This window comes from Thunnus maccoyii, chromosome 12 (assembly GCF_910596095.1).
Source record: "Thunnus maccoyii chromosome 12, fThuMac1.1, whole genome shotgun sequence".
Classification (NCBI taxonomy): domain Eukaryota; kingdom Metazoa; phylum Chordata; class Actinopteri; order Scombriformes; family Scombridae; genus Thunnus; species Thunnus maccoyii.
Genome location: NC_056544.1, coordinates 10,671,255 through 10,697,399, shown reverse-complemented (window position 1 = coordinate 10,697,399; position 26,145 = coordinate 10,671,255). Strand labels below are relative to the sequence as shown.

Genomic DNA, 26,145 nt, shown 5'->3' with positions numbered 1-26,145 from the left:
TTAACAAGGAGGATGCATTTTGGTCATTTTGCTAACAAGGGGGGTGGCACCCCCCCCCCCCCCCCCCCCCCCCCCCTCCCCCTCTCAAACCCCCTCCCCCTAAAATTGCCTACTGGGCGTAAGGATTGCATATACAGTAGCAGTCAAAAGTTTGGACACACCTTCCCATTCCATTGAATGAGAAAATATGTCCAAACTTTTGACCTGTACCGTAGCTTATTAATTTGTCAACACAATTCCAACATTCACACAATTTTCAGTGTTTGAATACTATGATACTATGTATATAATGTACAATTTAAGTTATTTGTCCTGGATGACGTAAAGCAGGAAATACCCAAGTATATGATACACACTGAGTTCAGCGAAACCAAATCAGTTCTGCTGAAACCTTGAATTGAGTTCTGCTAACATTAACACTCGGCAGATTATGTGAGTTTCTGTGTGAAAGCCCAGCCTTTTTTTTTTTTTTTTTCACCCGACATGTGACCAGTGTTTTACACCCTATGCAGAAACCAACAGAGTGATGTTTTTCGTGTGAAAATGTGTCCGTCACATTTCAGAGCCTCAGCTAAAAGAAACTTTAGCAGTGCAGAAATGACAGAGGAATTTGGTTCAGTTAGGAGATATTTTTTTACAAGAATAAACAATAATTTTATAGCTGAGATTAGGCATTTGTTTGCAGTTTGCAGAAACTAGATTAAAAACATCTGACAGGAAACAAATAAATGCATAGAAATACAAATAAACCACAGGCTTGACTGTGTCTGCTGAACTATGACCTTTAAACACAATGACCAGGAAGTACTGAGCAGCTTTCCTCACATCCACACACCAACGTTCCCAATGAGATTCTTAGTATGAGAGGGGAAATTTACAACCAGAAATGGGCTGGTTGCAAACAAGGAGGAGCTGCTGATCACAGTGATGGATGAGGGAGGTGATTTGTGGACTGTTTATAGCATAAATCCAACTGAGTTTCTATTCAGTGTTTCTTCCGTTTTTCACACTTTCAAGGTTTTTCTTTTTTTCAGAATCATGAGGGTACATGATCACACAGCAATAGTCAGAATTAAACCAGAATTATCATCCTAATAAGTAAATCTTTGACATCAATCAAATCAATGTACAAGTCAACAGGCACAAACTACCTGACCTGACTGCAGAGCGGCAAGATTTGAGGTGAGAACACGCTAGAAAAAAACAGTCGTTTGTGAAACTCTTGTGTGAAAGAAGAACTGTCTTGTGGTCAGTAGCGTCCAGTAAATCATATTCATTGTGTTCACGCTCGGCTCCTATCTGAGGGCTGCAGTTGGTCCCAGCTGAGAGCTCAATGAGATTCAGGCCGGCCACTCCCAGGCGGGGGTTGCATGCGGTTGAACCCGAGGAAAAGGACTAAAATCAGATTGTAGCTGCAGGGTAAGCGACGGAGATAGTTTAAAAGAGAGAGGAGGGGGTGTCACCCTGTGGTTAGGGCTTCTGGAGCCAAAGGAACCTGTGAGGGGATGAGATAGCATGATGTGGTTTTCATTGAGATGCCACAGCAGTGTGGAGGAGCAGAGGTAAACGCTCTGACTGCTAGCGCCTGGACTAAACAAAGACATAAGCCAGGGAAAGTCAGTTTAGCCACAATAGGCTATTGTGGCATGAATCCATTTCACGTAGTATATTGAGTAAAATCAGCTTCACATGATCATGCACTGCAACTTTCTTTGGTCTGATATTCTGGAAATGGTAAAACTTCAGAAACATCAACTGAATGACTTTTTAAACACTTGAGATGTGTTTATTTTCATCTGCTGCTTTAGTTTCACTTGTTAACAGTTTTACTCCTGGAGGTTGTAGAAGTCTAACCTTTTGCACTCGATTGACTTAAAGTGAAACTATGTGAGTTTTGAGTGAACAAATAACACATTTTTTCTCTGACTAATGAAGATTTAAATTCACGAGCAATTAAATGCACCCCTGCTCAAGTCAATACACTTGCTTCTATAGGCTCACATTGTCTGATATGACCAGTAGCTTATGGAGGGTAATGTTAGTTAACTTTAGCTTGATAGTAACAGACTTTACTGAGTTAGTCCACTAACTTGACCATTTTCCCTGCTGGTACAACTTTTATGTTATGCTTTGGCAATTATGTGTTCACATAGCCACAGAGGCCACTGCTCAGGAAAAGTTGTATAGTCTAACTTTAAAGTGAACAGCAGCAAATCACAGTGTTGGGGAGTAGTTAACTACATGTGTTTCAATTACTAGTTTAACTACAATTTGCTGTAGTTGGGTAGTGGTTTAACTACATTCACATCTCAGTAGCTTTTTCAGTAGTTATCTACTTCATGGTCATGTAGTTTAGGTAGTTAATTACAAACTACGTATTCATAGTATTCTCATGATGTTTTTGCCATACAATATGGCACAATATGGCACAGCTCACCAGCCACAGTTAACATTTAATGACAATCACCTCCTGTTTGATTAAAATCACCTGTGGTTTGTGACCAAGATGTCTGTGATCAAATACTGTGAAATTTAGTTTTTCCTGGTTCCACCTCAAGGATTGTTCCCTATCCTCTCCTCAAAAAACATCATCAGGCGGCCTAGTTCCTAAATCAAACACACTTACACAGTTGTTCCTCTGTGTAATAATATGAGATTGAGATTCCAGACTCAGATTTGTATGTGGTTCGGATGTAGTCGAACAAATTTTTGAAAGTAGTTTCAGTTTGATAAGCTAAATGTATTTGAGAGTAGTTAAGATGTAGATGAACTACTTTTCATTGTGAAGTAGCTAGTAGTTTGATAAACTATAGTTTGAACTGGCAAATCAAGACAACGTTGTGTGAAGCTGCTGTGCACTCTGCTCTTCTTGTAAGTATTCACATACATGCGGTGTCAAAGCTGCAGCCTCTGGTATATTTTAAACTACGAGGAGTCCGTACAGTTTCTCTCTGTCCTCACGAGGGTCAAAAGGGGCTTCGAGGTTGAGCTTGAGAAAATAACTTCATGGCTCACCAGCACAAGTCTTTATTTAACCTTGCGACTGTGATCTGCACCTTTGACAAGGTACACTGCTGCAAAAAGCAAAGCAAAAATACAAGAACAACCCCCCATCACCCACCCACCCACGCACACACACACACACACTTTCTCCCCCTGTGATCACTGCAACTGGGCTTCTATTTCAATCACATACTTGCTGTAAGACTTAAAGAACAAGAATCAAGGCCTGTGGGGGTAGAGATGAAAAGGGGGAGGCAAGAGTTAAAGACTGTGGCAGCACTGATAGCGTCTTCTCGACTTCGTTTGGTTTCCTGTTCTGAGTCAGTGTCTAACCCTGAGTTTGAACGCTGTCACATCAACACTGTCCTTCTCTCACTTCAGGTTTTTTTTCCTTACAAGAATAATCAGCAGCTGAACGTCAAACAGAGCTTATTTATGATAATCTAGATAAAAATATTAATTCGTATCTGATTGAATCTCTTTTATGGGATGTGACGGAGCAATCATGTGCTAGACAAAATGTTGCATGTGGCTGCATCTGCAGTTTGCTGTTTGTTGAGCAAATTTTGAGATAAACTTTAAAATTTTAACTTTTGAACTTGAAATTCTGTTACTTTTTTTTTTGCAAAACTAGTGTCTGATGATTTGTGTTGCTCATACTGTGTGAAAAATCATTTCTGTCTGCTCAGGAGGAGAGGTGGGAATTTGTTCTTAAAAATTGTAGCATTGTCACATTTTATGGACTGATTTCTCTTTTTGATCTAATTCAGAAACCAAAATGGATATCAGGACCTCTAAAGAAAGTGACATGACATGAGAGAAATGTCAATCACAGATATAAAATATGTTCTGAAATAAAAATGAGTCCCTAAAATGTAACATTTTGTATTTATACCTACAAACAAATATATATTTAAATTAGTGGGAACGCCAAAGAACGTAACATAACTGATTTATTTTTGTCCAATGCAAATGTCTTTTGGTCCCAGTGGACCACTTTATCAAAGCATGAATCAGTGTTTTTGTTTGACTGCCATGGATGACTAACCTGAAAATTAATTTCTGAGAGAGGGAGGGAGGGAGATATAGAGTAAGAGGGTGTGTGTGTGTGTGTGTGTGTGTGAAAGAGAGAGGAAGAGTGAATAAGTTTCAGTGTGAAGAGCAGAGGTGCTTGTGGTGGCTCTCTGCATTTTGTGACTGATATTTTGACACTAAGTTTGGACAGAGGTCAGGACTGCGTCGTTGTCTGAGCTGCAGTATCAGTGCTGTGTGAGTATGGGACATGTGTTTCAGCTTCATGCCTCGGCTATCTGCGCTTTGCTTGCAGGTATTTAACTTGTTGCAGCTGCAACAAACAACCTCGGTTCCCACATGGGACACGAATCGATACCGCTTTGCTTTGGTCCGACCTTGAACGGAGCATAAATCTTCGCTATGATTTGCATTTGAGACCGACAGATTTCTACCTGAGATCTCTTCCTATATATGCTGATTTTAATGCCTCCTGTTGTTATTATTTGTATCTTATCCTGCAGTTCTTTCAGTGGACAGACTAATTAGGCTGTGTATGGGCTGGGAGGGAGGGGGTTTTAATGATGTAAAACAATAAGGCTGAAGTCAGTAAGCAGAGTCTCTGTAAGGGATACCTCTGCTCCTCCACCAGCAGGCTGTTGTGCAGAGCGGCCGTGCGCGTCTCATTAACAGGATCACTTTACAACCAGTCAAACAAATAGGTCATTATCCATCACAGCCTGGCCGGCCTGCATCGGCCATCCACAAAAAAACACACATTTTATGTCTAATCACATTCAGGTTAAAAAGTTAACAGCCTGTTTGTGAATCATACGGTTTGATGAGACTCCAAAAAGACTCAATATTTGAATGAAATGATAGTTTAGATCAGCAATCTCAACAAATGCAATCTCGGGTTTAATTTTATTTAATTTCTTGCAGTGTTCAAAAGTATTTTCAGCTGTGGACGCCACTTGAAATGGATGTATAATAGGAAAAAAAACCTCAAAACAAAAACAAATAGGAATTTCAGGGTTAATGTAATCTTTTTTTGTTTAAAAACAGTCAAATTAATATAGTTAATTAATATCACTAACCTACTATGATATTAATTTAGATCATAAATGTTTAGTCTAAGTCAACAGAAAACATCCCTGTATGAAAATGTAAACTTTATCTTCTTTGATTCCGACACATTTAAAGCTATAAGTTCAGCACATACATAATGTTCTCTCCAATCCCATAAACGCTATCTACCGAGAGCCTTCGGGGGGGACGGTGGTCCTGCTTTTGGCCACCTGCCACGCGACACCTGGTAAACGATACAATCACTCTGCGCATGCGTAATAGCCTGCCAAAAATCCAAACGCCGTCTCGCCTGTCAACCAATAGTGTTCCAATCTGTCCAGAGATAAACTCAGAGCGGCGTGGAGCGGAGTGAAGTGGAGGATTTCAGACCTGAGCAGCCCCGACTGTCTGAAGAAGAGTAAGGAAACATGCCGAGGTCTTTCCTGGTGAAGAGTAAACGGGCCCACAGCTACCACCAGCCCCGGTACCCGGACGATGACTACAGCAGACTGGACACTATTCTGGCTCACGTGTGCGCAGGTAGGTCCATATATGCGTAATTACGCATGAAAATGATTAAAAATATGAGAGATTCGCCTCATGGAAATTATTCATATCTTATTTTCCTCATTAAAAAACAGATTCAATGTCTTCTGTTATACAAATGGACACCAGTTGCACAGTCAGTCAGTTTGATTGCTCTCCATTGCTGTTATTAGAGAGCAAATCTCAGGTGGAGTTTGAGACCAGCTCGGAGCCACAGGAGGATGTGAGCGCTGGCGCTGACAGGCTGTCCCCCGGGTCCCGACTGCTGTCTCCGGGATCGCTGTCCTCCAGCTCACCGCTGAGCTGCGGGGGCAGCGTGTGTGACCGATCCTCCGACTGTGATTTCTGGCGTCCCCCGTCCCCCTCCTCCTCACCAGGTCTGCTTACATTTATTTTCATCAAGACTTCTGCTACTACTGTTGTTTCAGAGGCGAAAAAGGGGCTGTGACGAAGAACTGCAAAGTGTTTGTTGAACTGTTAGGGTGGCATGATTAGGCAGGTGTTTTGTTCTGCTGCCATAAATCTATATATAAACTCTGAGTTGTCAAACTTTTAAACTTCTGAGCCTCAATTAGTGGCTAATTAATAACTTGAAAACAATCCGGTTATGGTTTTATTATTATTATGGAATACAAAAAAATCAGAGACTTTTTTAATGAAAATAACTAATGCAGGGATATATGGGTTTAATGAACACTCACACTATATTTTCAGTCGTTTCTTTTGTCATTTGACTATGACGCACGTCATGTAGCCATTTCCAGTTAGGCCTTATGCAATTTCCAAATCATCAAATTCATCCTGAGTAAGAATATCCGCTCACACTCATCTAAATTCATTTCCAGATTCAGAGAAATGCTCCACTCCCGCAGCGGAGGACGGTCACCACTTCAACACCCCGCTCTTTCCTTATTCCTGGACATCATACTCCGGCTCTGAGCTGAGGCACCTGGTTCAGGGGACATACCACCATCACCACCGCCACCACCATCTGCAGGGCCACAGGGAATCTCACTCCCCCGTCAGCCTCTACGAGGCACAGGACAGCGGCACAGAGCCTCTTTACGCGCAGCGCGGCCCCACGACAGGATGCTACCAGGATTATTCTTCAACGGCTCACCAAATCTGCAGGATGCAGGACGCAGACAAGCTATATCTGGATGTAAAGCAGAAGCCCCGCGGGTCGGAAATCAAGACTGAGAGAGATTTCGTCTGCTCTAGCCTCGAGGCAAATGGTTCATACAAGTGCATTAAATGTTGCAAGGTACGTCTGTATTTAATTAGTCAGTAAAAGAACAGCAGCAGTTATTGTTTAGACTAATATTCAGATTACATATACTTACTGATGTTTCATGAGGGATCAGGATACAACATCTTGGCAATTATTTTTATGTGTTCAAATTTAATCCAATTGTAATTTTAACCATAAAACGGTGACTGGTCATGTCATATTTGTGGATAATCTTCCTCGAAAAACAGTATATTTTTCCTCACCATGGTTTTGAAATTCAGTGTTATCTGTATATTTTTCCAAAGGTGTTCTCCACACCTCACGGTTTGGAGGTTCATGTGCGGCGGTCGCACAGCGGGACGCGGCCTTTTGAGTGCGGGGTCTGCGGAAAAACTTTCGGACACGCAGTGAGCCTGGATCAGCACAGGGCGGTCCATTCACAGGTACCTCAAATTACTGCCATAAGAATGTAAAGGCCTCTGGGCCCACATCCTGGCTGTAGGGCCACATCTAATATGTTGAGGCCTTCCACACTGACAAGTGACATTTCTTACAGGAGAGAAGCTTCAGCTGTAAAATCTGCGGGAAAAGCTTCAAGCGCTCCTCCACGTTGTCCACGCACCTGCTCATCCACTCGGACACGCGACCTTATCCGTGCCAGTACTGCGGCAAGAGGTTCCACCAAAAATCAGACATGAAAAAACACACTTTCATCCACACAGGTGAGACACTGTAGAAACCGAAAGTCATCGTAAAATGCAAAACAAACAAAAAAACAAAACAAAAAACATGGCACTAGAAATCTCGCCGTGCGTAACGCGTAAAAACGACCCTTAACTGACATTTCCAACTGCGTGTTTTTTTTTGTTGCTGCTGCAGGTGAGAAGCCGCACAAGTGCCAGGTGTGCGGGAAGGCCTTCAGTCAGAGCTCCAACCTCATCACACACAGCAGAAAACACACAGGATTCAAACCTTTCGGCTGCGACCTGTGCGGGAAAGGTTTTCAGAGGAAAGTGGACCTGAGGAGACACAAGGAGACGCAGCACGGACTGAAATGAGCAGACATCGATGCTTTAACATTAAATCCTGCACTTTTAATCTACTATGAATGAACTGTGGATATAGTCTTGTTTTATTTTTATTTTATTTTATTTTATTGTTTGTTGAATTGGCATTTTCCTACTGTTGAATTTTAATAATTATCTAGCCTGAGATTCTGGTTGACTTTGAATAAAAGTTCATGAAGTGTGTTTTTACATATTATTGTTATTATTATTAAAAAGCTTAAACATTAACTTCCCAGGCTGAATATTTCCTAATCATGTCTGAAATCCTGCTGCGTCCTTAGTAGAAAGACGCTTTTTTAATTTTGTCAATTTGTTAGATTTATAATCCGGGATTAAACATTAACTTTTGGAGCTCAGTTGTCAGTTTTTCAGTTAGGTATTAACTTCAATCTTTAAACATTTATTTTCTTATTATAATGATAAGAAAATCTTTCTCATAATTTAGTTTTTTTTTTTTTAGGGTTTTAATCCACAAAAGCACATTTAAACACTGAATACATTTTAAAAATCTTTCTCTATTATAGCCCACTGATTGACTGTACGTTGTTAAAAAGAGAAGCTGTGTTAAACCATGAAGGCCATCAATCACGTCCCCAATCTATGACAGGCTAAAGTTATATCTCCAGTATTAAACAGAAAACGTTTTGTTGCATGCGCCACCTGGTCAAAACCAAATGCTTACACACGCACTGTCAACATACCCATATAGCAAATTATATTATGGTGCTATAAACTTGCATGTGAAGGAAGTCACTTTTATGACTGCAAAAAGCTCCTCCAGCAGAGCAATAAGCAGCGTGTCCACATGGCGTTTTCACTGGGAAAACCTGGGTGTGATTTATTTGGCCCTGCAGAGGTTAAACATCCAGAGCTCTAAAACATCAAGGATCTGATTTGCACTTATCTCTCTGCAGATTGTGTACATAGAGCTGCTGAACAATATACACAGGAAAAGAGACTCCAGTACTACATCCTAGATCAGGCTGTGCTGACCAGGTCACTGTCATGTTTGGTTAAACTTTCAAGTGCCTTATCTCAGAGGGAACTTTCAGTATAGGTAAGGCACCTTGTGCAGAAAGAAAATGACAAATATCACATATATGTACATGTGTTCATAAAAAAGACCGTTTAAAAAAAAAAAAAAAAAATCAAACAAAAAATGTATTCATGGAAAAATCTCTGATACCCACATATTTATTCTGTTCAGTCACAGATCCTGAGTGTGTATATTTATTATTCATATGTCCATGTCTGACTGTAGTGTGTGTGTTGGTGTGTGTGTTAGCATGCTGGGCTTTTAAACAGCTGGACTAAGTTCAAAAGGTCCTGCTCCTGTAGACCGAGCTCCTCAATCAGCGTGTTTAAATACACTACTGATGCCGGCGTCTCCAAGGCCTCTCGAACCACTGGAGACACATCTGACAACCTGAAACACAAATCACACAAGATTATATACACACACACACACACACACACACACACACACACACGCCTACCACTACCAAGACTACCACTGTTGCAGACTCCCCTTATAGACCAGACACTAAAACAAAACTGGAATATTAAACCGCTTATAAATGTAATGACATTTTTGGTGAACGCACAAGGATGCATTTAACACTGATAATAAAAACTGAAATAACATCTTCAATAGTTATTATGAAGCTATTAAGTTCTTATTTAAGACATATGTTCTGTCAGAGGATCCACTGCGCTGGGGTACTGAGTGCTGAACAGGGTTCACATTTTAAATGAAAGCAGGTTTACTGAGTCATATGATAACTTGGTTGAGTAAAATGCAGAACACTTTTAAATGTCAATCTGTGTATCAGATTTGAGAGGGATTCTAGTTTTTACTGAGCAAAGTTATCCAAATAATTCCGTAAATACACAGCACATAATGCTCAGAATCATCCAGTCATATCTAAACTTCATGTGAAAACGCTGCCCACTAAAAGGAAAGAAACTACACTCTATAATCTTTGCTCACAAGCATGCTCAATAAATATTCATCTGACAATCTGCAATATTTTAAGAATTCCTGACACACAACATACAGCTTACTAAACTTTCACACTCTCCTCCTCTGGTCATGTGTGTGTTTAGCCTGTATATATATATACAGCTGCATATTTAATAAGTACACTTACAGCAGCTAAAATGCTGCAGTTTAATACAATAATCCTGAAATAAATCCTACATAGGACAAAAAAAGTGTTCAGATCTTTACTCTCAATATAGAGAGTCATAAAGATGTGTTCATACTGCTGATTTCTACAAGAGTGATTTTGAATTTATCCAACATCTTGCACAGTTTTAAAGATCTCAGCTCCATCAAGCTTCTCTGTGATGAGGTGACACATGGAGGCTCATGTATCTGCACATGAACTGTGTGATGATCTATCAAGTCAGCACAGATCAACATCTATATTTCTAGCTGATTTCTCGTCCCCTCTTGAACCTTCTCCCCTCCCCCATACCTCCCTCCCCTCTCTACCTGTCCTGTCTACCTGTGTGGAGGTGCACTGCTGGTTAATCTCCGGTTCACCCCGGGGTCTAGAGTTGCAGGTGGGGCATCCATTATTCAGCTGGCCTGAACAATAGAGGCCAGACTGGCTCCACAGCTGCCATGCAGCAGATAGATAAGACAGCACGCCAAATTATTCATGATGGAGGAATGGAAGGACAGAGAAGCTGGAAGTTAAATAGGAACCAATGAAATCATAGAGTACCGATGGGACACATGACAAAGAGGATAAAAGTTTCCAAAAGGGCTGATGATGCAAAATGGATGAAATGACAGCAAACTGCCAAACAGTGCATTGATAAGCCAAATTTGCAATAAATACAGGTTCATCAGATAAAATCAAATCTTAGAAGCAATAGTTTAAAACATTTACCTCTGGAGATCTACTCATTACATGACATCACCTGTCAACATTATAATATATTGTCTCTATTTTTGCCAGAATCCAAACTCTTCAGTTTTCTGCCTTAATTTTATTTCCTGAGTATTTATGGAGGCTAACAAGGTAAAAGCTATTTTATTTCAACCAAAGGTATGTCATACAACCTAGCCTAATTTTTCAGGGATTTTAAAAGACTATGATAATATCATTTAACTGGAAACATCTGAAGACAGTTTGTTCAGTATAATTTCAAAGTCCAATTCCAGTATCTGACATTTGCAACCTGCTAAATTTTGTCTATTGCTGCTTTAGAGAACAGTTTACAGTCACAGGTCTCCTTTTTAAGACTGTGACATTCATGTTACCTTCCTCATGTTGCAAAAGACTCCTTTGTGAACGCCTTTGTTCAGTTCCTGCGAGCTTACACTGCAAGTTATGATATTGCTGCAAACTGACCTGCGGCCACTGAGGGACTCATAAATCAGAGTCAGCCGGGCATCAGGTGAAAGTTTTCCCAGCCAGGGCAATTTTAACATTGCCCGTTTTGCTTGAATGTATCGAGAGGAGCTATTGTGTCTGTGTGTTTAACTTGACAGTGTACAGGACTGCTTGTGTGTGCCTTGTGTCCTACATCACGGATCTGGAGAGGGGCAATCAGGTGAAGATAAGGCCACATCAGGTGGCGTCTGTGTGTACTCAGACGGGAGGAGCACGGAACTGTCCATGAACTGCCAGCACGGCACACAGATGCACACAGATGCACGCGCGCATACGCGCACACACACACACTATATGGCACGGGCTAAACAATGCCACACCACATAGCATCTTGTCAAATGCACCATGAAGCTTTAAAGCTGAAAGATTACTTGTTTTCTTCCTTGTATGAGGAACTGGATAGTTGGTAAATGTCTAAAGCTGATGTGCAGCTTTGATTTGAGAGTCGTCAATTAACAGACAAATATAGCGTGTTAATAATATAGTTTTAGTTATGACGTGCATATTATCATCATTGCATCTGATCTTTCACCACACTAAGTGTTGCTTAATTCTTTAAAAACAACAGTTAGTGTAAAACACTTTATTGTTGTACTGACAGCTGCACGCACACACAGGCAGTGAAGGACAGTGGTTTTGAGTTTGCTGACAGGGTGTATTTCCAGGGAAACAATGGTCCTTGATTTCCTGGTCATTTTTTTTCTCTCATTACTCTGAGAAGCAGGCTGTGCAGCTGTCATGGTGCATCCTCCCTCACCTCTTAATACTGACACAACACATTCACACTATAATATAAACTTACAGATGGAGAAGTATAACAGCAATCAGGGTCCATTCGGGAGTTTTGTGGATGATGTTTGTGTTGGTGAACCTGTTTGGAGAAAAAAAAAAAACAAAACAGAGTGAGCAACAGGTCACCACTGCTGAGTCAAAGGTCAGTCATAGCTCAAACATCCATGTATCTAATCAAAGAATACATGTGAACATACATACAACTGGAGGTACGAGCAACCGTCTCTTGGCAGGTGCCAAAAACACACAATCACCTGATCCTGATGATAAGTAAACTAGCAAAATAAAATGTGCACAAGGCCAGACCAACCACCACAAACACTGGCTGCAATAGTGCAGTGATGGATGTTTCTCTGACAGCGTTGTGTATATTCTTTGGTTTGAGCCTCTTGTCAACGGGGGCCTCTTGACAGCAGAAAGAGAATTCCTGGAAGCAGGACTCTGGAGGTGTTACCCTGCTGTTAAATCACTGACACAGTGATTTAATAGCAATCCCCTTGAAAACATCCTAACCAGCCAATGGGAACGAGCAGTAGCTCTATGGCAGGAAATGTTTAATTCAGGAACAAGATTTTTTTAATGAAGTGAGATACTAACTAGGACAGTGCAAGGAAAATATGTATAACATTTATATTATGTAACAAATGCCACATTAAAAAAACTTAAATGGTCTTATAAAACAATACACAATAACAAAGGCCAGGAATGAAAAGGGACTACACACTCATGCTCCATACACACACACACACACACACACACACACACACACACACACACACACACACACACACACACACACACACACACAGGTGTTTTCACTCATTTTTTCACAAATTTTGCCTAAATTTCTCGGACTCTCTTGTTAGTTTTGTTGCATCTGTTTAGATGGGGAAAATTGCACCTGTATCATTCTTATAGGCATTTTTATTGAAGACATAAATGATAAAATTAGAAATGGCTGAATTCCATTTAGCTCCTTCAGTTTCAGGGTCCTGGTATTGCGCATGCTGGCTCGCTGTCACAGCTTACTGGGGTATTTAAATGAAGCAGAGACATCGTTAATGTGGTTCTGCCTCCTGTGCTGTTTCTACTATGACAAGTCAAAATGATTGTTGAAAAAAAAAAGGGCCTATTGGTTTGTGAAGGTCCAGGACCAAAAACACGTGTAATACAGTGTGTAGTGTTTGCAGCAACAATGATAAGCACATGGTGGATATTTTGTGTATCTTTACAGATAACTGCATTTCCAAAAGGCAAAAAATAAAAGTCACAAGGTCAAAGGGAAACAGCACGTCCAAAGTCAAAAACCACACATAGATTACATCTATGTTGATTTCTCAGACAAGCACACACACACACACGCACACACACACGCAAAATACATCTGTTAAAACACACCAAACACTAACTTGTCGAGTTAATGTGGTGAGACAATAGAGCAGTCATTTTGACTTGTCACAGCAAGAAAATCACAGGTGGAAATTATAACATGAATGATGGCTCAGTTCTAGTCAAGAGTCCCTGAAAGTGATAACAGTGAGCCAACAAGCACAACACCAGCTCACTGATAACAGAAGCATCTAAATGAATGCAGCCCTAATTTATGTTAACAATTACACCTGTGCTATTGCTGCTATGACATGTTCAAATGTCTGCTGTGATAAAGGCCCATAGTTAAAGTTACTGAAACCCTTATTATTGTCATGTGTCAAAGCCTGCAGGGGGCAGCAGAGCAGTTCATCAAATTTTCTAACAATGTTCAGCAATTTGAAATCAATTCTATTTTTTCATTACAAGTTTAACATTTTAATTTCTCTTACAATATTACAGTGATTTCCTGTATAGATGAATTGTATGTTTTTGTTACAGCTAGCAGAAAGTTACATTTGCAGAACATTATGTCTTATCAAGAGCTAATATTGCAGTTTACTGTAATTATGAATAAAGCAGTAAACAATCAACAGTATATCCTGTGTTATGGTGTCCCTCACTAATTTATTATGAAGTTGATTACATCACTATCTCATGAATGTTTCTGCAGAAATGCTGCAGCAGTGATGTTTACTGTCATCCTATTATATGCAGAAATCAGGCCACATGTGAAAATGATCATGCCAAAAAAAGTGCGTGTGTGTGTAAGTGTGTGTATCAGAGTTTGTGTGTTCTGACCTGAAAGTCCTGACCAGGTTGTTCAGGTCCGTGGTGACGTCACTCATGGTGAGACGCAGTGGACCCACAATGTTTCTGAGACTGAGAGGCAAAGAGATGAGGAACAAAGACAAAAAAAAATACAGTTAAAAAATTGTTATTGTCAAATAATCTATGCTATTAATTATTAGGCTTCCAACAGATACAATAAATACAGAGCACAGGAATAAGTTGATGTATATGACGTTTATGAAACCAACATAGTACTATAACTGCATACCACACTGCTAGAGCTCAACAGATTCTTACCCACACTGGCCACACATGTAAATAAAGTACAAACACACAAACTGTGAACAGTTTAGTGAACCAGTTTGGTGCCAGCCAAGCTACAGTTAAAATCATGCGTTCAAGTTAATATGGTATGCATATGGTACATTTGCAGTAACATAATTTGAAATAATTTGAAATTGTTGGAGCCTGTTAGTTGAATTAATTAAATTACTAACTGGTCACAGCTGAAGAAGCACATAAATACACTGATGCAGGACTTTGGATACACACATGCAGCAGTGTCCACAAAATGAAACACTTACCATTTAAAAACAAAAACATATGCAAAGGAATTCATACAGTGAAAAGCGTCACACATGTGGATGCAGGTGCACAAATAAACCACACACACTCACCAGCTAGTGAGCTTCTCCACTGTGATTCGTTTCTGGATGAGGTGCTGAGCTTGAGAGTCCACAAGAGGCAGGACTGGATCTTTCGTGCTCTTGTTCTGGACTGTCACCTGGTGGGAGAACAGACAAGATGTTTGAGTGTTTTAGAGAGAAAACTTCAATACAAAACTCACTGCAAATTTGTTTTAACATCACATTTTTTTAATATAGTGCCCTCATGTGGCCACTGAGTCTTACAACATGTGCCTCTATTCCTTTCTTCCTTCACTCACCTTATTTCCGTTCAGCTCCTTTACTTCCTCGGGCAGAATCCAGGTCCCCTTGTAAAACTCCCTTACTCTGAGCTCCAGCTGCTGGGTTTCCTTCCTCAGCATCTTGAAGTCCGGAGCTGCGGCTGAAGGTCTCTTTTGTACCCCAACGTCAACCCCTCCTCCGTCCTCCTCGCTCACTTCATCCTCGAGGTCATCTTCATCCAGTTCCTCGTCTTCCTCTTTCTTTTCTTCTTTCACATCAGCAAAGGGGGAGCCTAGTGAATGCTCGGCGCCGTACAGGAACCTCAGGGTCTCGTCTGTGCTCCATTCCTTTAATGTCCTTCTCAAGTACTCGAGAAGATTCAGCCGGATGGAGTTGGGTTTCGCTTCGGCGGAGTGGTTCTTGAGTAGATCCCGAAGCCCCGCCGCACCTCTCCTGCTCATACCCACCTCAGTGATGTTGAGGCCTGCAGTCAGAGTTGAGGAAGGGAGATCTGCCTGAGGTCTGGTTTCTGTTGAGGGGTTTGACTCAATTAATGGAGGAGAGGTGACTGGAGATGTGTGGTCTGCCTGTGAGGGGTTTGAGTCCACAGGGGAGGGTGCAGTGTGAGTGACCGGCTCAGATAAACTGCACAAATTCATCTTAGCGGTAGCTTCTTCAATACAGCCTCCCTCCTCTTTGGGTGCCTGCTCTCCGCTAAGCTGGGCTTTGGGTTTTTCGGTTTCACGTGGTCTTCTATTCTCATCTTCTTTCATTTTTCCCTCCTTCTCTGCATTTTGACTTTCATGACGCTGCAACTCCTCTTTCTCTCCTTCTCTATTCTGTTTCGCTCTCCTCTGCATCTTCCCTCGATCTCCTTTCTCGTCTTCATCTGTGCGTTTCGGCAGGTCGCCCCAGTGCACTCTGGGTCCCTGTCGCTGGGAGACCACACTGGAGACAAAGTCCTGCTCCTGTTCTGCGTCGCTGCTGTCGCTGTGGCTGAGCCCGGCTGCAGCAGAACGTTGCTGAGAACCGAGAGTCTCTTCTGGTTGAGCAGTCAGCGGGTTCTCAATGTCCTGCTCTTGGAGACGCTTCTCTGACAGCCTCACCTCCTCACCAGAGCTCCCACTGGACACACATGTTAGTTTCTTTATTATTAAAACTAGATTACACTCAGAAACATTTAAAAATGACAAAATACATTTGTTTGCTAGTTGATTCAGTACTGATGCTAATACGTACTCATCTCCTTTCTTCATCAGTTTAATTTCTGCAGGACTGTCAGTGAGAATGGAAGCAGTCACACAGTCTTAATATGCACAACATTATATTCAGTGATTAGTTCATATTCCTGATTCAGGACATGGAGCAGCACACGTACCTCTCGTGCTGCCTGAGCCAAAGCGGTGTCTTCGATATTTGTAGTTCAAACTCTTTGGAGGCTTTGTAGCAGAAGTTACTGCAAAAACACTAAACACAGAGAAAAGCAAAAAGAGTCTTTTTCAGGAAAATGGTGTTGTGTACAAAATATTCATTTTTTTAAGCCACGTGTTGCAGCACTCACCTTGCGCTCCGTGATGTCATACACCTTGTTAGTCTTAGTACATATTTTGTACTGTTGAGTTGAGATCTGTAAAATGAACAAAAGAATGGAGTCAAAGAAAAATAGTTAAGACAAGGATATTTATTACTTAGAGATGATTATAAAGGCTGATTCAAAAAGTCTTACCTTGCCTAATTTATTTGGACATGTAGGATAACCACACAGTTTAGCGATGGATCTCTCCTCTACAGCATCTTTGTAATTATCAGAAGTGATGAACCTGGCCTATGAAGAAAGCAACAACAAGAGTTAGAAATAATTCTCATCTCATTTATTTTCATGATACTCTCATTGTCGGTGTATTAATGGTTCACCAATTCCATCGTTATTAGGGAATAAATTTAGCCTGTTTGAAAAGTTTGTTTATCACTGAGGGAACAAAAAGCTTAAATATCAAAATTTAACTTGAGAAATTACTCGTAGGCTGACTGATAGATGTGAACTTTAATGCACTGAGGGTTGAATGTTACACAGTCTAGACTAGATGCTGAGACATTTTACAATCTGGTAATTTTAGATGTTTAGATTCTTATCCATTATGCAATACTGTACCATCGGGGAGGCGTCTGATCCCAAATTTATTCTGCAGCATGACAACGACCCCAAACATACAGCTAGAGTCATAATAACACTGAAACCATCTAAAACATAAACTCTTCAGCCACAAGAAGAACAAGGAGACCTGCAACAGATGGTATGGCGCCCACAGAGTCCTGATCTCAATATCATGGAGTCAGTCAGAACTGCTGCTGTTTTAAAGGCAATGTGTGCTGACACCAAATTGATGATTTAATTTAGTTTAATTTAATTTAATTTCTTCTCTTTACTGAACTTTCTATGCAGTTAATTGATAAATAAAAACTATTCATGCCATTATTTTTGAAAGCATCCTCACTTTACTTTTCGTGCCTAAAACTTTTGCACAGTACTTTATGTCCCAGTTGTTTAAGATGAAGGTCATGATTGGGGTATGATTATTTATTCAACATAAAATCAGAAAAATCTGTAATAACATTTTGTTGTTTTCACAAATTAGAGCCAGATCAGTACAGGTGAGTGAGCTCTAATGCAAAAGCATCACTATTATCACTATCACTAACATTTAAAAATGTAGACGTACCCATGTTCTTTGGATAGAATCACTGTAATACTCAACATGGGAAAGCGCTGATTACTCATGATGGAACATCATGAATAAAATGTTCTAGGGCTGCAATGACAGTATAAACATAATCGGCAGCTATTTTGATAAGATCAATGAATTGTTTTGAGTAAAAAAAAAAATTCTCCGGTTCCAGCTTTTTAAGTGTGAATATTTTCTGGTTTCTTTTGTCCTCTATGAAAGTAAACTGAACATCTTTGGGTTGTGGACTGTTGGTTGTGGACAAAACAAGACATTTGTTATTTCAAAAGAAGGCTTTGGGAAACAGTGATCAACATTTTTCACTATTTTCTCACATTTTATAGACCAAACAACTAATCAATTGTAGAGGAATGAGGGTCAGGCAACTGAAGAAAATATATATATAAATAATGGAGAAAATAAACAACAATGAAAAAAATCATTAGTTGCTGCCCTAAAATGTTGTAAATCAGGTTTATCCTAGTCCCCTTCCCAAACTGAGCCCGGATAATACATACACAATCAACCAGAAAGTCGTCAGCCACACTGTCCTCCAGAAGACGCTCCACCACCTGCAGTGCTCTCTTCTCCAGCTCAAGCTTCTCTTGCAGCTTCTCCCTGATTTCTTCTCTCCTGACAACAAACACGAAGGAGTGAGTAAAGAACTGAGCAGAGACATAACTTTACAAGCAAAAATACACTTCTAGTTAAATATTAGTGTAACGTTACAAAGTAGTACATTAGCTAGATATTATTCAGGCGCTCATTTGTGCCCACTGCCATCAGACTGTACAACAAGAACCGTAACCACCACCATCCTCATCCTACCTAACGCACTCCTCCATCCTATGTATATGTACAGTACATATATGTATGTATATGTATGTGGATGTGTATATGTGTGTGTATGGTACTGGTCGGCGGTTTGAACACACTGTCTCGTTCAAGTGAGTACTACATAGCTACATCTACCAGAACCATTACTTCTGCACATATGTTGCACAACTCATAAGTCAAGTCATGCAGCCTAAGTATTGTACTGTGCATAATGTTTATAATGCATATAGACTGAATTCCATATACTTGACTTTTTATTTTGCTGTGTTTATTACTTCTAGTTCTCCCTCTGGGGATCAATAAGTCTTGTATTATTAGTATTGATACAGTGAACAGATGCTCTTTCACACCTTCTTGCTTCCTCTTCAGCACTCAGCGCTTTGACGCGTTTTCCACCTGCCAAGACAAACAACAACACGGTTAAACATGCTAAAAGAAAGACTGTCAAATGGTCCCAAATGAGAATAAATCACTATGTTACGAAAAATATGCGACGTTGCTACGTTTCAATTCAATCAACCAGTGAACGAGCAACGACACAAACCGATTTTGTACTACATGAAAAGACGTTTGAACTCATTTCTGAGCTCTGTTAGACTGTAAACACCTTCAGAAATCTTAATATCTTCATGTAACTCCGAACTGTGAAAGAAAAACAACCTTTTTTGGAAGTTTTAGAGGCGCCTCCGCTGCTTCTTCTCCCCACGGTCTCCATGCTGTTTCTCTGTTTTGCTCTTTTTCAACTTTGACCGATGACGTATTTATTCCTACGGCGACCGCGAACGGACAATCTTAAGTGTCCGTCAGGTAGCGTGGTTGTTTTCACCGGCTGTCAGGGTGAGTATCTACCTTAACATTGTCCTGTTTGTCACTTTTATATTCGGCCACAAAGCTTAGTTTTGGCGACTGTGTGTATCTAGCTAAGATATATTTAACATATCTTGTCAGTGTAACGTTTAAGCTACTTTAGCATAACTGAAACTAAGTTAGCATCCATCCTGCACTTCTGTGTTGACAATATATTGTCCAGTTTTCTCTGCCCACTCTCTCACAGGGTTTATGTGACGCTAACCTTAACATAACAAAGGTGTTTGTTCACGTAAATGAATGATTAACAGTCATGTACAGCCAGCTAGCTGCGGGACTCTCATGTATGATGTGCATTGTTTTGACATGTTTTGCAGGATTGCTGTGTACAGAGAAACTCTACCTGAGACAGCAGGGATGGCTCTGGAGCAGCTCAGTGATATGGTCCAGAGATGTGTGAGTATATTTGCAATGATATGAAATAAAGATTCTCACATTTGAGAAGTATGAAATAGCGGATCTTTGTTTTTTTAAATGAATTTTCTGTCAATCAACTTATTGATTTATCGTCTAATTGTTTCAGCTCTTCTTCCCTGCAATAAAATTTCAATGTTTTCTTTATTTTTATTTGTTTCTCTTACACACAGCAAGGGGTCCCTGATGACAGCTACACCACAGAGGATCATGATGTTTTCACAATTGCTGGGCGGACCTGCATTGAGGAGGGAAACAGTGTGCAGGTCCTCAGTATTGTCCTCGATGACAAAAATCAGGTACAATGCTCAACGATGACCCTGACCCATCTTTAAGCATGTAAATTTGTTTATAAGTTAGTTACAGATTGCTCTGCACACATAACACTGCTCTGTCCCTCGTTCTCTAGGACATAGTGAGATGTATGGGTTGGAATCTGCTGCCTCCCCTGGTTCAGGTTCTGCTGAAGAAAGAAGACAAGAACCTTCCTCACTGCCTGGCCATTTTCAACCACTTACTAGAGGTTATCTGCTCAGTAGTTGATTAAAATCATAGGATTGGATATCAGAGAAAATACGCTATAATCTATTAGCCCTATTGCCTTTCTTAAGATGTGTCTAAATGTGTATCTTACTGTAAATGTGTTCTTTGCTCCGCTCTTATTGACAGCTGCTGCAGCCAGACTTATATTCTGTGTATGTGTTAATGCACTCAGCCAGTAAAGTTGACTCTGACTCAGATTCTGAACTTTGGTTTTTCCAGGTGTGTAGGCCCAAGGAGCTGCTGATCGGTCTGTTGGAGCAACTTGAGCAGGATGACCCTGACACCATCGCAGAGAGCCTCCATCTGCTGTTGAACCCTCTACAGAAAGGTAAGGAACATTTATTTGCATATGTCCTACAGCGTAAATAGTCCAATCACTGTCCTTTCTCCCACTCCATCTTCCAATATTTATCTTTTCCCGTTTCTCAATCTGCTTTTCTGTTTTCATCTCGTCTCCTCCGTCTCTTCCCCCCCAGTGCTGCTGTGTCTGGGCAGCCGTAAGGCGTCGTCCTTAGGTATGACCCTGTCATCTGTGCTGGACCAGGTGGCCAAACTGCCTCTACCTCACACCAAGGAGCAAGAGGAGGATGACGTCTTCTCACTTTGTCGCTGCTGCACTGACCTGACTACGTTTGTCAGGCCCTTTGTCCGAGAGGCCAGGCAGAACTTTCTAAACAGTAAGGTGATGAGTGAGAGCGCAGGCAAGATAACAGTCGGAGGGGACTGGCCGTTACCGGATAAAGAGGAGCTGAGGGCGGAGCTGCTGAAGTTGTGAGTGACAAATTTGAAGTGTTTCCCAACCTGGACTTGCATTGAAAACATCTGCCCATATTTTATTTCACTTTATACTAAAAAGCTGTATGGACCCAGATATTGATGTCAAGGTTGCCTGTGTGTGTGTTTCTGTCTTGCAGCTGTATGAAGACTCTGAGTCACCCTCTCCTGGAGGTACAACTCAAGGATCCCGACACCCTGGCTGTGTCTCCCCTCAGGAATTTTGCCACAGAGATTTTGGTACGGCATTAAAAACGCCACACTACATTAAAAATCAATCCACTCTGATATTCTGGAAAGAGCTCATATCATCCTGTGTAAATGTCGTGATGAGTCATGCTAGTTTGGCTGGTTTTAATATGTCATTTAAGATCTCAATTTTTGTGACCACTAGCAATTCTCTTAATGAGTTGCACTAATTATGATCACAGTCTTTTGAACTACCACTTACTATTCCTACTCATTACAAAGTCTGCAAAAAATCCAGCAAAAGAACAGCTTACTTCCATAAAAATAAGCTTATTTAAAATATACTAGAAGTTGTTTTTTTTGGGGGGGGGTTGTTTATTCTGGACTCACATCCAGCCGATGTTAGATGTTGTTAATGGTGAGTGTTTCTGTGTTGTACAGAACACCCTCAATGCCATCGGAGAGTCCGTCCCCAGCCTTGTGTACCAGCCTCTGTTAAAGAGGAAAGAGGTTCCAGGCTTTCTGGAGGAGGAGGTGCGTTATCCCAAAGAGTCACTAGCCAGCCTGGCTCACCTGGTGTTTGTCCATCATCTGGCTGCTGATACATTCCCTAGTGTTTTCAGGTAAGATAGAGGAAACGTCAAGGATTGTAGGATGTAAAGTTTCTTCAGGCTTTGCTGGAAATGAGGGCCGGACAGTTTAGATGAAGATTCATGCTGTTTGAACAACTATTTAAAATATGATTTCAAATTCAAACACCCTCCTAACTCCCTCTGTGTCCTTGCAGTCCTGTGTTCTGTCTTCGGTGTAATATGGAGCACGTCTGCCTCCTGTTGTCCAAGTGAGTACGTTGCATTACAATATTTTTTATGTGAGCATTTTAAGCTCTTCAGTTTGATCTCAGTCAAATCAAAAGCACATTATTAAGAATTGGATCTATTTGTTAATATGTGAAGTTAAATCTTGATTGATCTGTGTTGTGTATTTGAATTAAACACCTCATAACCTTATGTTGAATTATTTTATTGTCAGAACTGATGAGTCCAGGATTCAGAAAGGACTGGTGAGTTAAAGCTTTTTCAGTGTTGTGACATACTGGAGATTAATATTTGGGAAGACACGTTCACAAAAACAAAATTGTGACAACAGATTTCTTCAAGTCTGTGTACTTGTTTATTTTAAGAGTATGATTGTAAAAGCAAGTAGAGCTTTTTAAGTCTAACTTGAAAAAGTTGGAAAGACTAAAATGAGCTTAACTGATTTTGATGCTCATCTTGACTGAGGGTCTTGAGAACTAGTTGAATAACTTCAATGGAAGTTCATGAAAGTTTATGAGAAAGACAAAAATCTGTAGCCACGCAATCAACAAAAACTGTTGGATGAAAAACTTTCATCTTTCGTTAGATCGTTACCTCTAACAGTCAGTTTGGTTTCTAATCCCGTCTTGGAATGTTGGGTGTTTGCCTCGTGAAACAGGAGCTGTACGAGAAGAGTCTGGTGCGGGTAGAGAATGGCAGTCTGCCTGCAGATCTGTTGGAAATCAAAACCTTCCTCACGGTGCCTCAGGTAAACACAGCTACACCCTCAGCTTATCCATACAAACCTGTTTTTTTACTCTGCTGTGATTCTCATAGTGAGGTTTTTGTTTTGCTGGCGCTCAGTTATTGATTTCACCGTTGTTTTTCAGAACTTAGTGAAGGTCATGACGATATGTCCGAGGCAGGATTTGGTAAGTCTGTAAAAGTTGGTAAAACTGTAACATTAGCTGTAGTTGAAGATGGTGTCAACCCTGACTTTTTCTTCTGTTTTTCTTCTGATTTATTATATCCTGGAACTTTTTATTTAGTGTTGAAAATCTTTATATTTATATTTTTCCTCTTTGTCACCAGAGAACTAAAGGTCTGAAGGTGTTCCAGCTGAGCATTGATAAGTTTGGCACTGAAGCCAAGTACAGTTTTTTCCAGTAAGTTCTAAAGTCATGAGAAACATTACTTTGTTGTTCCACTTCCCAGTGTAACGACTTGTATTGGTCGTCTTGTCTCAGGTACATGTTGAAGACCAGTAATCACTCAGGAGTTGAAGGCTACGTCATCAAAAACATCAGAAATCAGATAGACGTTGCCCTGCAGGTGAGATGACGTTTAAAATTTCACTGTGACTGTTTGCTCTGTCACTGCTTTTCACTGATTTTGATTGAAGTGACTTAGAGCTAAATAAATCTGTGCCAGTTGTGATCACAAATGGTGTTTGTCTCGCTCCGTCTTCAGCCCGGTAACAGTAACACTTGGTTCGAGGGAGTTCACCTGCTTCCTCTGCTGCGGAAGGTTTTCAGTCTCCCGGACGGCCCAGAAACCGACCTCCTGCAGTACCTGGACAGGTCAGCACATGCATTCATTCACTAAAGGCCTGATCAGGGGTCACAGTAGGCTGCAGCCAATCCCAGCATGCACTGGGCAAGAGGTAAATGTACAAGTCAGACTGGTAACTTGTACACTGCCTCGACCCGCCCTGTGATAACACATAATACCGTTTAAGGAAAATGTCACACCCAAGTTGTGTTTATTTTCCCTCACTGCAAGATTATAAAACATGTTAATGAGCGCTGATCATTTTAACTGAACTCAAAAAGGTCACATTATGAAACATTATTTTGCTTTGTAATGTCACATTGAAAGACACTCAAGGATTCAAAAAAGTGTTTTCTTTGGAGTAACTGGATGTTTAATGTTTATCAAATATTTTTCCTTTGGAACTTGAAACAGAACAGAAAAACATTTCTTTTACTTGGTAGAATTATTGGTGTTCTTAGTAGAAACTGGTAGCAAGGTTTTGGTGAGCAGTGATAACCATCATATATAGTACGTACTATATAATCACTCAGTGAACTAAATACACAGTTTTATTCCATTTTTCAAGTGAATAAAATGTTTTAAATGCTTTAAAATAGACAGTCATTAAATTAAGTAAAAAATATTTAAGCAAGAGTAGTTTTTTAAAGTCATGAAGAAGAAGAAGGTAGAAGTGGGACAAATGAGGAAGCATTATAAAATACCTTCTTATACTCTGTCTGTGTTTGACTAAACAATCTCAGCTCAACATCTGTATGTTAGCTTTTCTCTGTAGCTTTCAACCTTATTACATGATCTTAACTGGATAATTGGAAAAAGCAAGTAAGTGGACCTTGATTGGGGACTGTTTTTTCAAACAACTATGTCTAAGCTGGGGGTTTTTTGTGTTGTTTTAAACAGAGTGATGGAGTCTCTAAACCTGCTGCGTTACCTCGTCATCAGAGACAAAGTGACTGAGAACCAGGTGAGATCATCCGTCAGTACTTATCTGATTAATACATAATAATAGTTTTGTTAAAATGTTATACAGAGTTCATAAAGACTAAGGCACCCTTATAGGCAAAAGACCAAAATCAGTGACAGGTAATGATGGTTTGATACATTTTTCTGTGATTAAGTTACCTGCTGTTATCTCATGTGGTCAAAAGGACAGCTGAACGTCCAGCCACATGTTCCTGATTCCCAGAGTGCATCAGTACCAGGTCAGTCAACCTCAGCTACACTCATCATGTTTTCCTGCTGCTGTTTTGATCTGGCAGACGGGGATCTGGACAGAACTGTATAAAATAGAAGATACATTCCTGAGGCCCCTACGTGTTGGGTTGGACATGTCGAGAGCCCACTATGAGAGGGAGCTCTGCAACACCATGGAGTCCAAGAAGAGCAAGGCCAAAGGTCAGACCAAAACATGTTTACTTAAACTTACACCGACCTTTATCAAACAACACATCAGCTCGTGTTCTGGTAGCGTTCTGACAGCATATATGTGTGTTTTCCACAGATGAGTCTGTGCTTTCTGTGTCTGTCGGTGACGAGAAGCTGCCAAACATGACACCAGAGTCCCAGATTCAGGTCAGTGAGTGTTTTATACTGCAGCTAAATTACACAACACCGATGAAGAGCACGATGACGGCCTGACCGACTGAATTTGAATGTGCTCTTTCAGGCTCTGCACTCAGCTCTGCACACGTTCGACATGATCAAGAGCGTGTTGGTGCGAATAGAGGAACTCATCGAGGTGAAGGACAATATTTAGACTGTGATTTAGTTCCACTTCCAGACATCCTCATCATCTCAGGGCCTAGCAGGCAAAAAAAAGCCTTCTGCTGCTTTTCTGTTTGGTTTCATTTTGTTGAAAATTTGAATGTGGATGCATCATTTTGAACGGTTAACAAACTGTGCTGGTAGTGTTTCAAGTTGTTTTCAGCAGGTCTGCTGGCTAATTAGAATGAGGTGTAACTGTAAAACATTGCATACAGTGTCTGTAAAACATCCAAATAATGGCTGGGAAGTTTGTATCACTTCTGTAATAAATGTTCGTACTTTTATACACACTAGTTTAGTACCTTCTGTACTATTTATTCTAACAAGTGTGATATTTTCTATGGGAAAAACAATATAAATAACAACAATAAAGTTGTGATTGGTGATATATATTCAGAATATGGCGTCTGTACTTAGACTCCAGTCATAACTTACAATGTTTAAATTAATTTTATCAGTTTGTGAAGCTATTTATTAAATTGTCACCTGAGTA

At 40.5% G+C, this 26,145-nt stretch overlaps 3 protein-coding genes across 6 annotated transcripts; 2 read left to right on the top strand and 1 right to left on the bottom strand.

Annotated features, from left to right (window-relative positions):
* Nucleotides 1-1,047: 1,047 nt before the first annotated feature.
* gfi1aa (growth factor independent 1A transcription repressor a) lies at nt 1,048-9,289 on the top strand. 3 transcript variants are annotated; one of them, XM_042428341.1, is made up of 7 exons: nt 1,048-1,182; nt 5,424-5,622; nt 5,802-6,005; nt 6,474-6,892; nt 7,165-7,302; nt 7,416-7,581; nt 7,739-9,289. In XM_042428341.1, exons 2-7 carry the CDS (start codon nt 5,511-5,513, stop codon nt 7,915-7,917), a joined length of 1,218 nt encoding a protein of 405 aa, XP_042284275.1. In that variant the 5' UTR covers nt 1,048-1,182; nt 5,424-5,510; the 3' UTR covers nt 7,918-9,289. The 3 variants fall into 3 exon arrangements, with proteins under 3 accessions (XP_042284275.1, XP_042284273.1, XP_042284274.1); XM_042428339.1 differs by lacking the exon at nt 1,048-1,182 and adding an exon at nt 4,144-4,272; XM_042428340.1 differs by lacking the exon at nt 1,048-1,182 and having other exon boundaries at nt 4,613-5,622.
* On the bottom strand, nt 9,105-19,522 carry rpap2 (RNA polymerase II associated protein 2). Its single transcript, XM_042428328.1, has 12 exons — nt 19,414-19,522; nt 19,104-19,149; nt 18,435-18,549; nt 16,920-17,018; nt 16,755-16,820; nt 16,572-16,660; nt 16,433-16,468; nt 15,232-16,318; nt 14,963-15,069; nt 14,295-14,375; nt 12,136-12,204; nt 9,105-9,352 (listed from the first exon to the last, which is right to left on the bottom strand). Exons 1-12 carry the CDS (start codon nt 19,466-19,468, stop codon nt 9,208-9,210), a joined length of 1,995 nt encoding a protein of 664 aa, XP_042284262.1. The 5' UTR covers nt 19,469-19,522; the 3' UTR covers nt 9,105-9,207.
* glmna (glomulin, FKBP associated protein a) lies at nt 19,502-25,938 on the top strand. 2 transcript variants are annotated; one of them, XM_042428332.1, is made up of 19 exons: nt 19,502-19,590; nt 19,938-20,016; nt 20,208-20,333; nt 20,444-20,557; nt 20,797-20,905; nt 21,054-21,348; nt 21,492-21,591; nt 21,982-22,163; nt 22,328-22,381; nt 22,573-22,603; nt 23,017-23,106; nt 23,228-23,269; nt 23,430-23,503; nt 23,585-23,669; nt 23,808-23,917; nt 24,789-24,852; nt 25,148-25,283; nt 25,390-25,460; nt 25,555-25,938. In XM_042428332.1, exons 2-19 carry the CDS (start codon nt 19,978-19,980, stop codon nt 25,642-25,644), a joined length of 1,812 nt encoding a protein of 603 aa, XP_042284266.1. In that variant the 5' UTR covers nt 19,502-19,590; nt 19,938-19,977; the 3' UTR covers nt 25,645-25,938. The 2 variants fall into 2 exon arrangements, with proteins under 2 accessions (XP_042284266.1, XP_042284267.1); XM_042428333.1 differs by lacking the exon at nt 19,502-19,590 and adding an exon at nt 19,636-19,840.
* Nucleotides 25,939-26,145: the final 207 nt, after the last annotated feature.

Excerpts from the sequence above, each read along its gene's own strand:
- rpap2 (XM_042428328.1), bottom strand. The coding sequence starts at position 19,468 with ATGGAGACCGTGGGGAGAAGAAGCAGCGGAGGCGCCTCTAAAACTTCC. Across the intron at positions 16,319-16,432 it reads CTGATGAAGAAAGGAGATGA|TGGGAGCTCTGGTGAGGAGG; the intron begins GTACGTATTAGC and ends ATGTGTGTCCAG. Across the intron at positions 9,353-12,135 it reads GCTGTTATACTTCTCCATCT|GTTGTCAGATGTGTCTCCAG; the intron begins GTAAGTTTATAT and ends TTTGTGTTTCAG.
- gfi1aa (XM_042428341.1), top strand. The coding sequence starts at position 5,511 with ATGCCGAGGTCTTTCCTGGTGAAGAGTAAACGGGCCCACAGCTACCAC. Across the intron at positions 7,303-7,415 it reads ACAGGGCGGTCCATTCACAG|GAGAGAAGCTTCAGCTGTAA; the intron begins GTACCTCAAATT and ends CATTTCTTACAG. Across the intron at positions 7,582-7,738 it reads ACACACTTTCATCCACACAG|GTGAGAAGCCGCACAAGTGC; the intron begins GTGAGACACTGT and ends TTGCTGCTGCAG.
- glmna (XM_042428332.1), top strand. The coding sequence starts at position 19,978 with ATGGCTCTGGAGCAGCTCAGTGATATGGTCCAGAGATGT. Across the intron at positions 23,918-24,788 it reads CTCCTGCAGTACCTGGACAG|AGTGATGGAGTCTCTAAACC; the intron begins GTCAGCACATGC and ends TGTTTTAAACAG. Across the intron at positions 25,461-25,554 it reads CACCAGAGTCCCAGATTCAG|GCTCTGCACTCAGCTCTGCA; the intron begins GTCAGTGAGTGT and ends GTGCTCTTTCAG.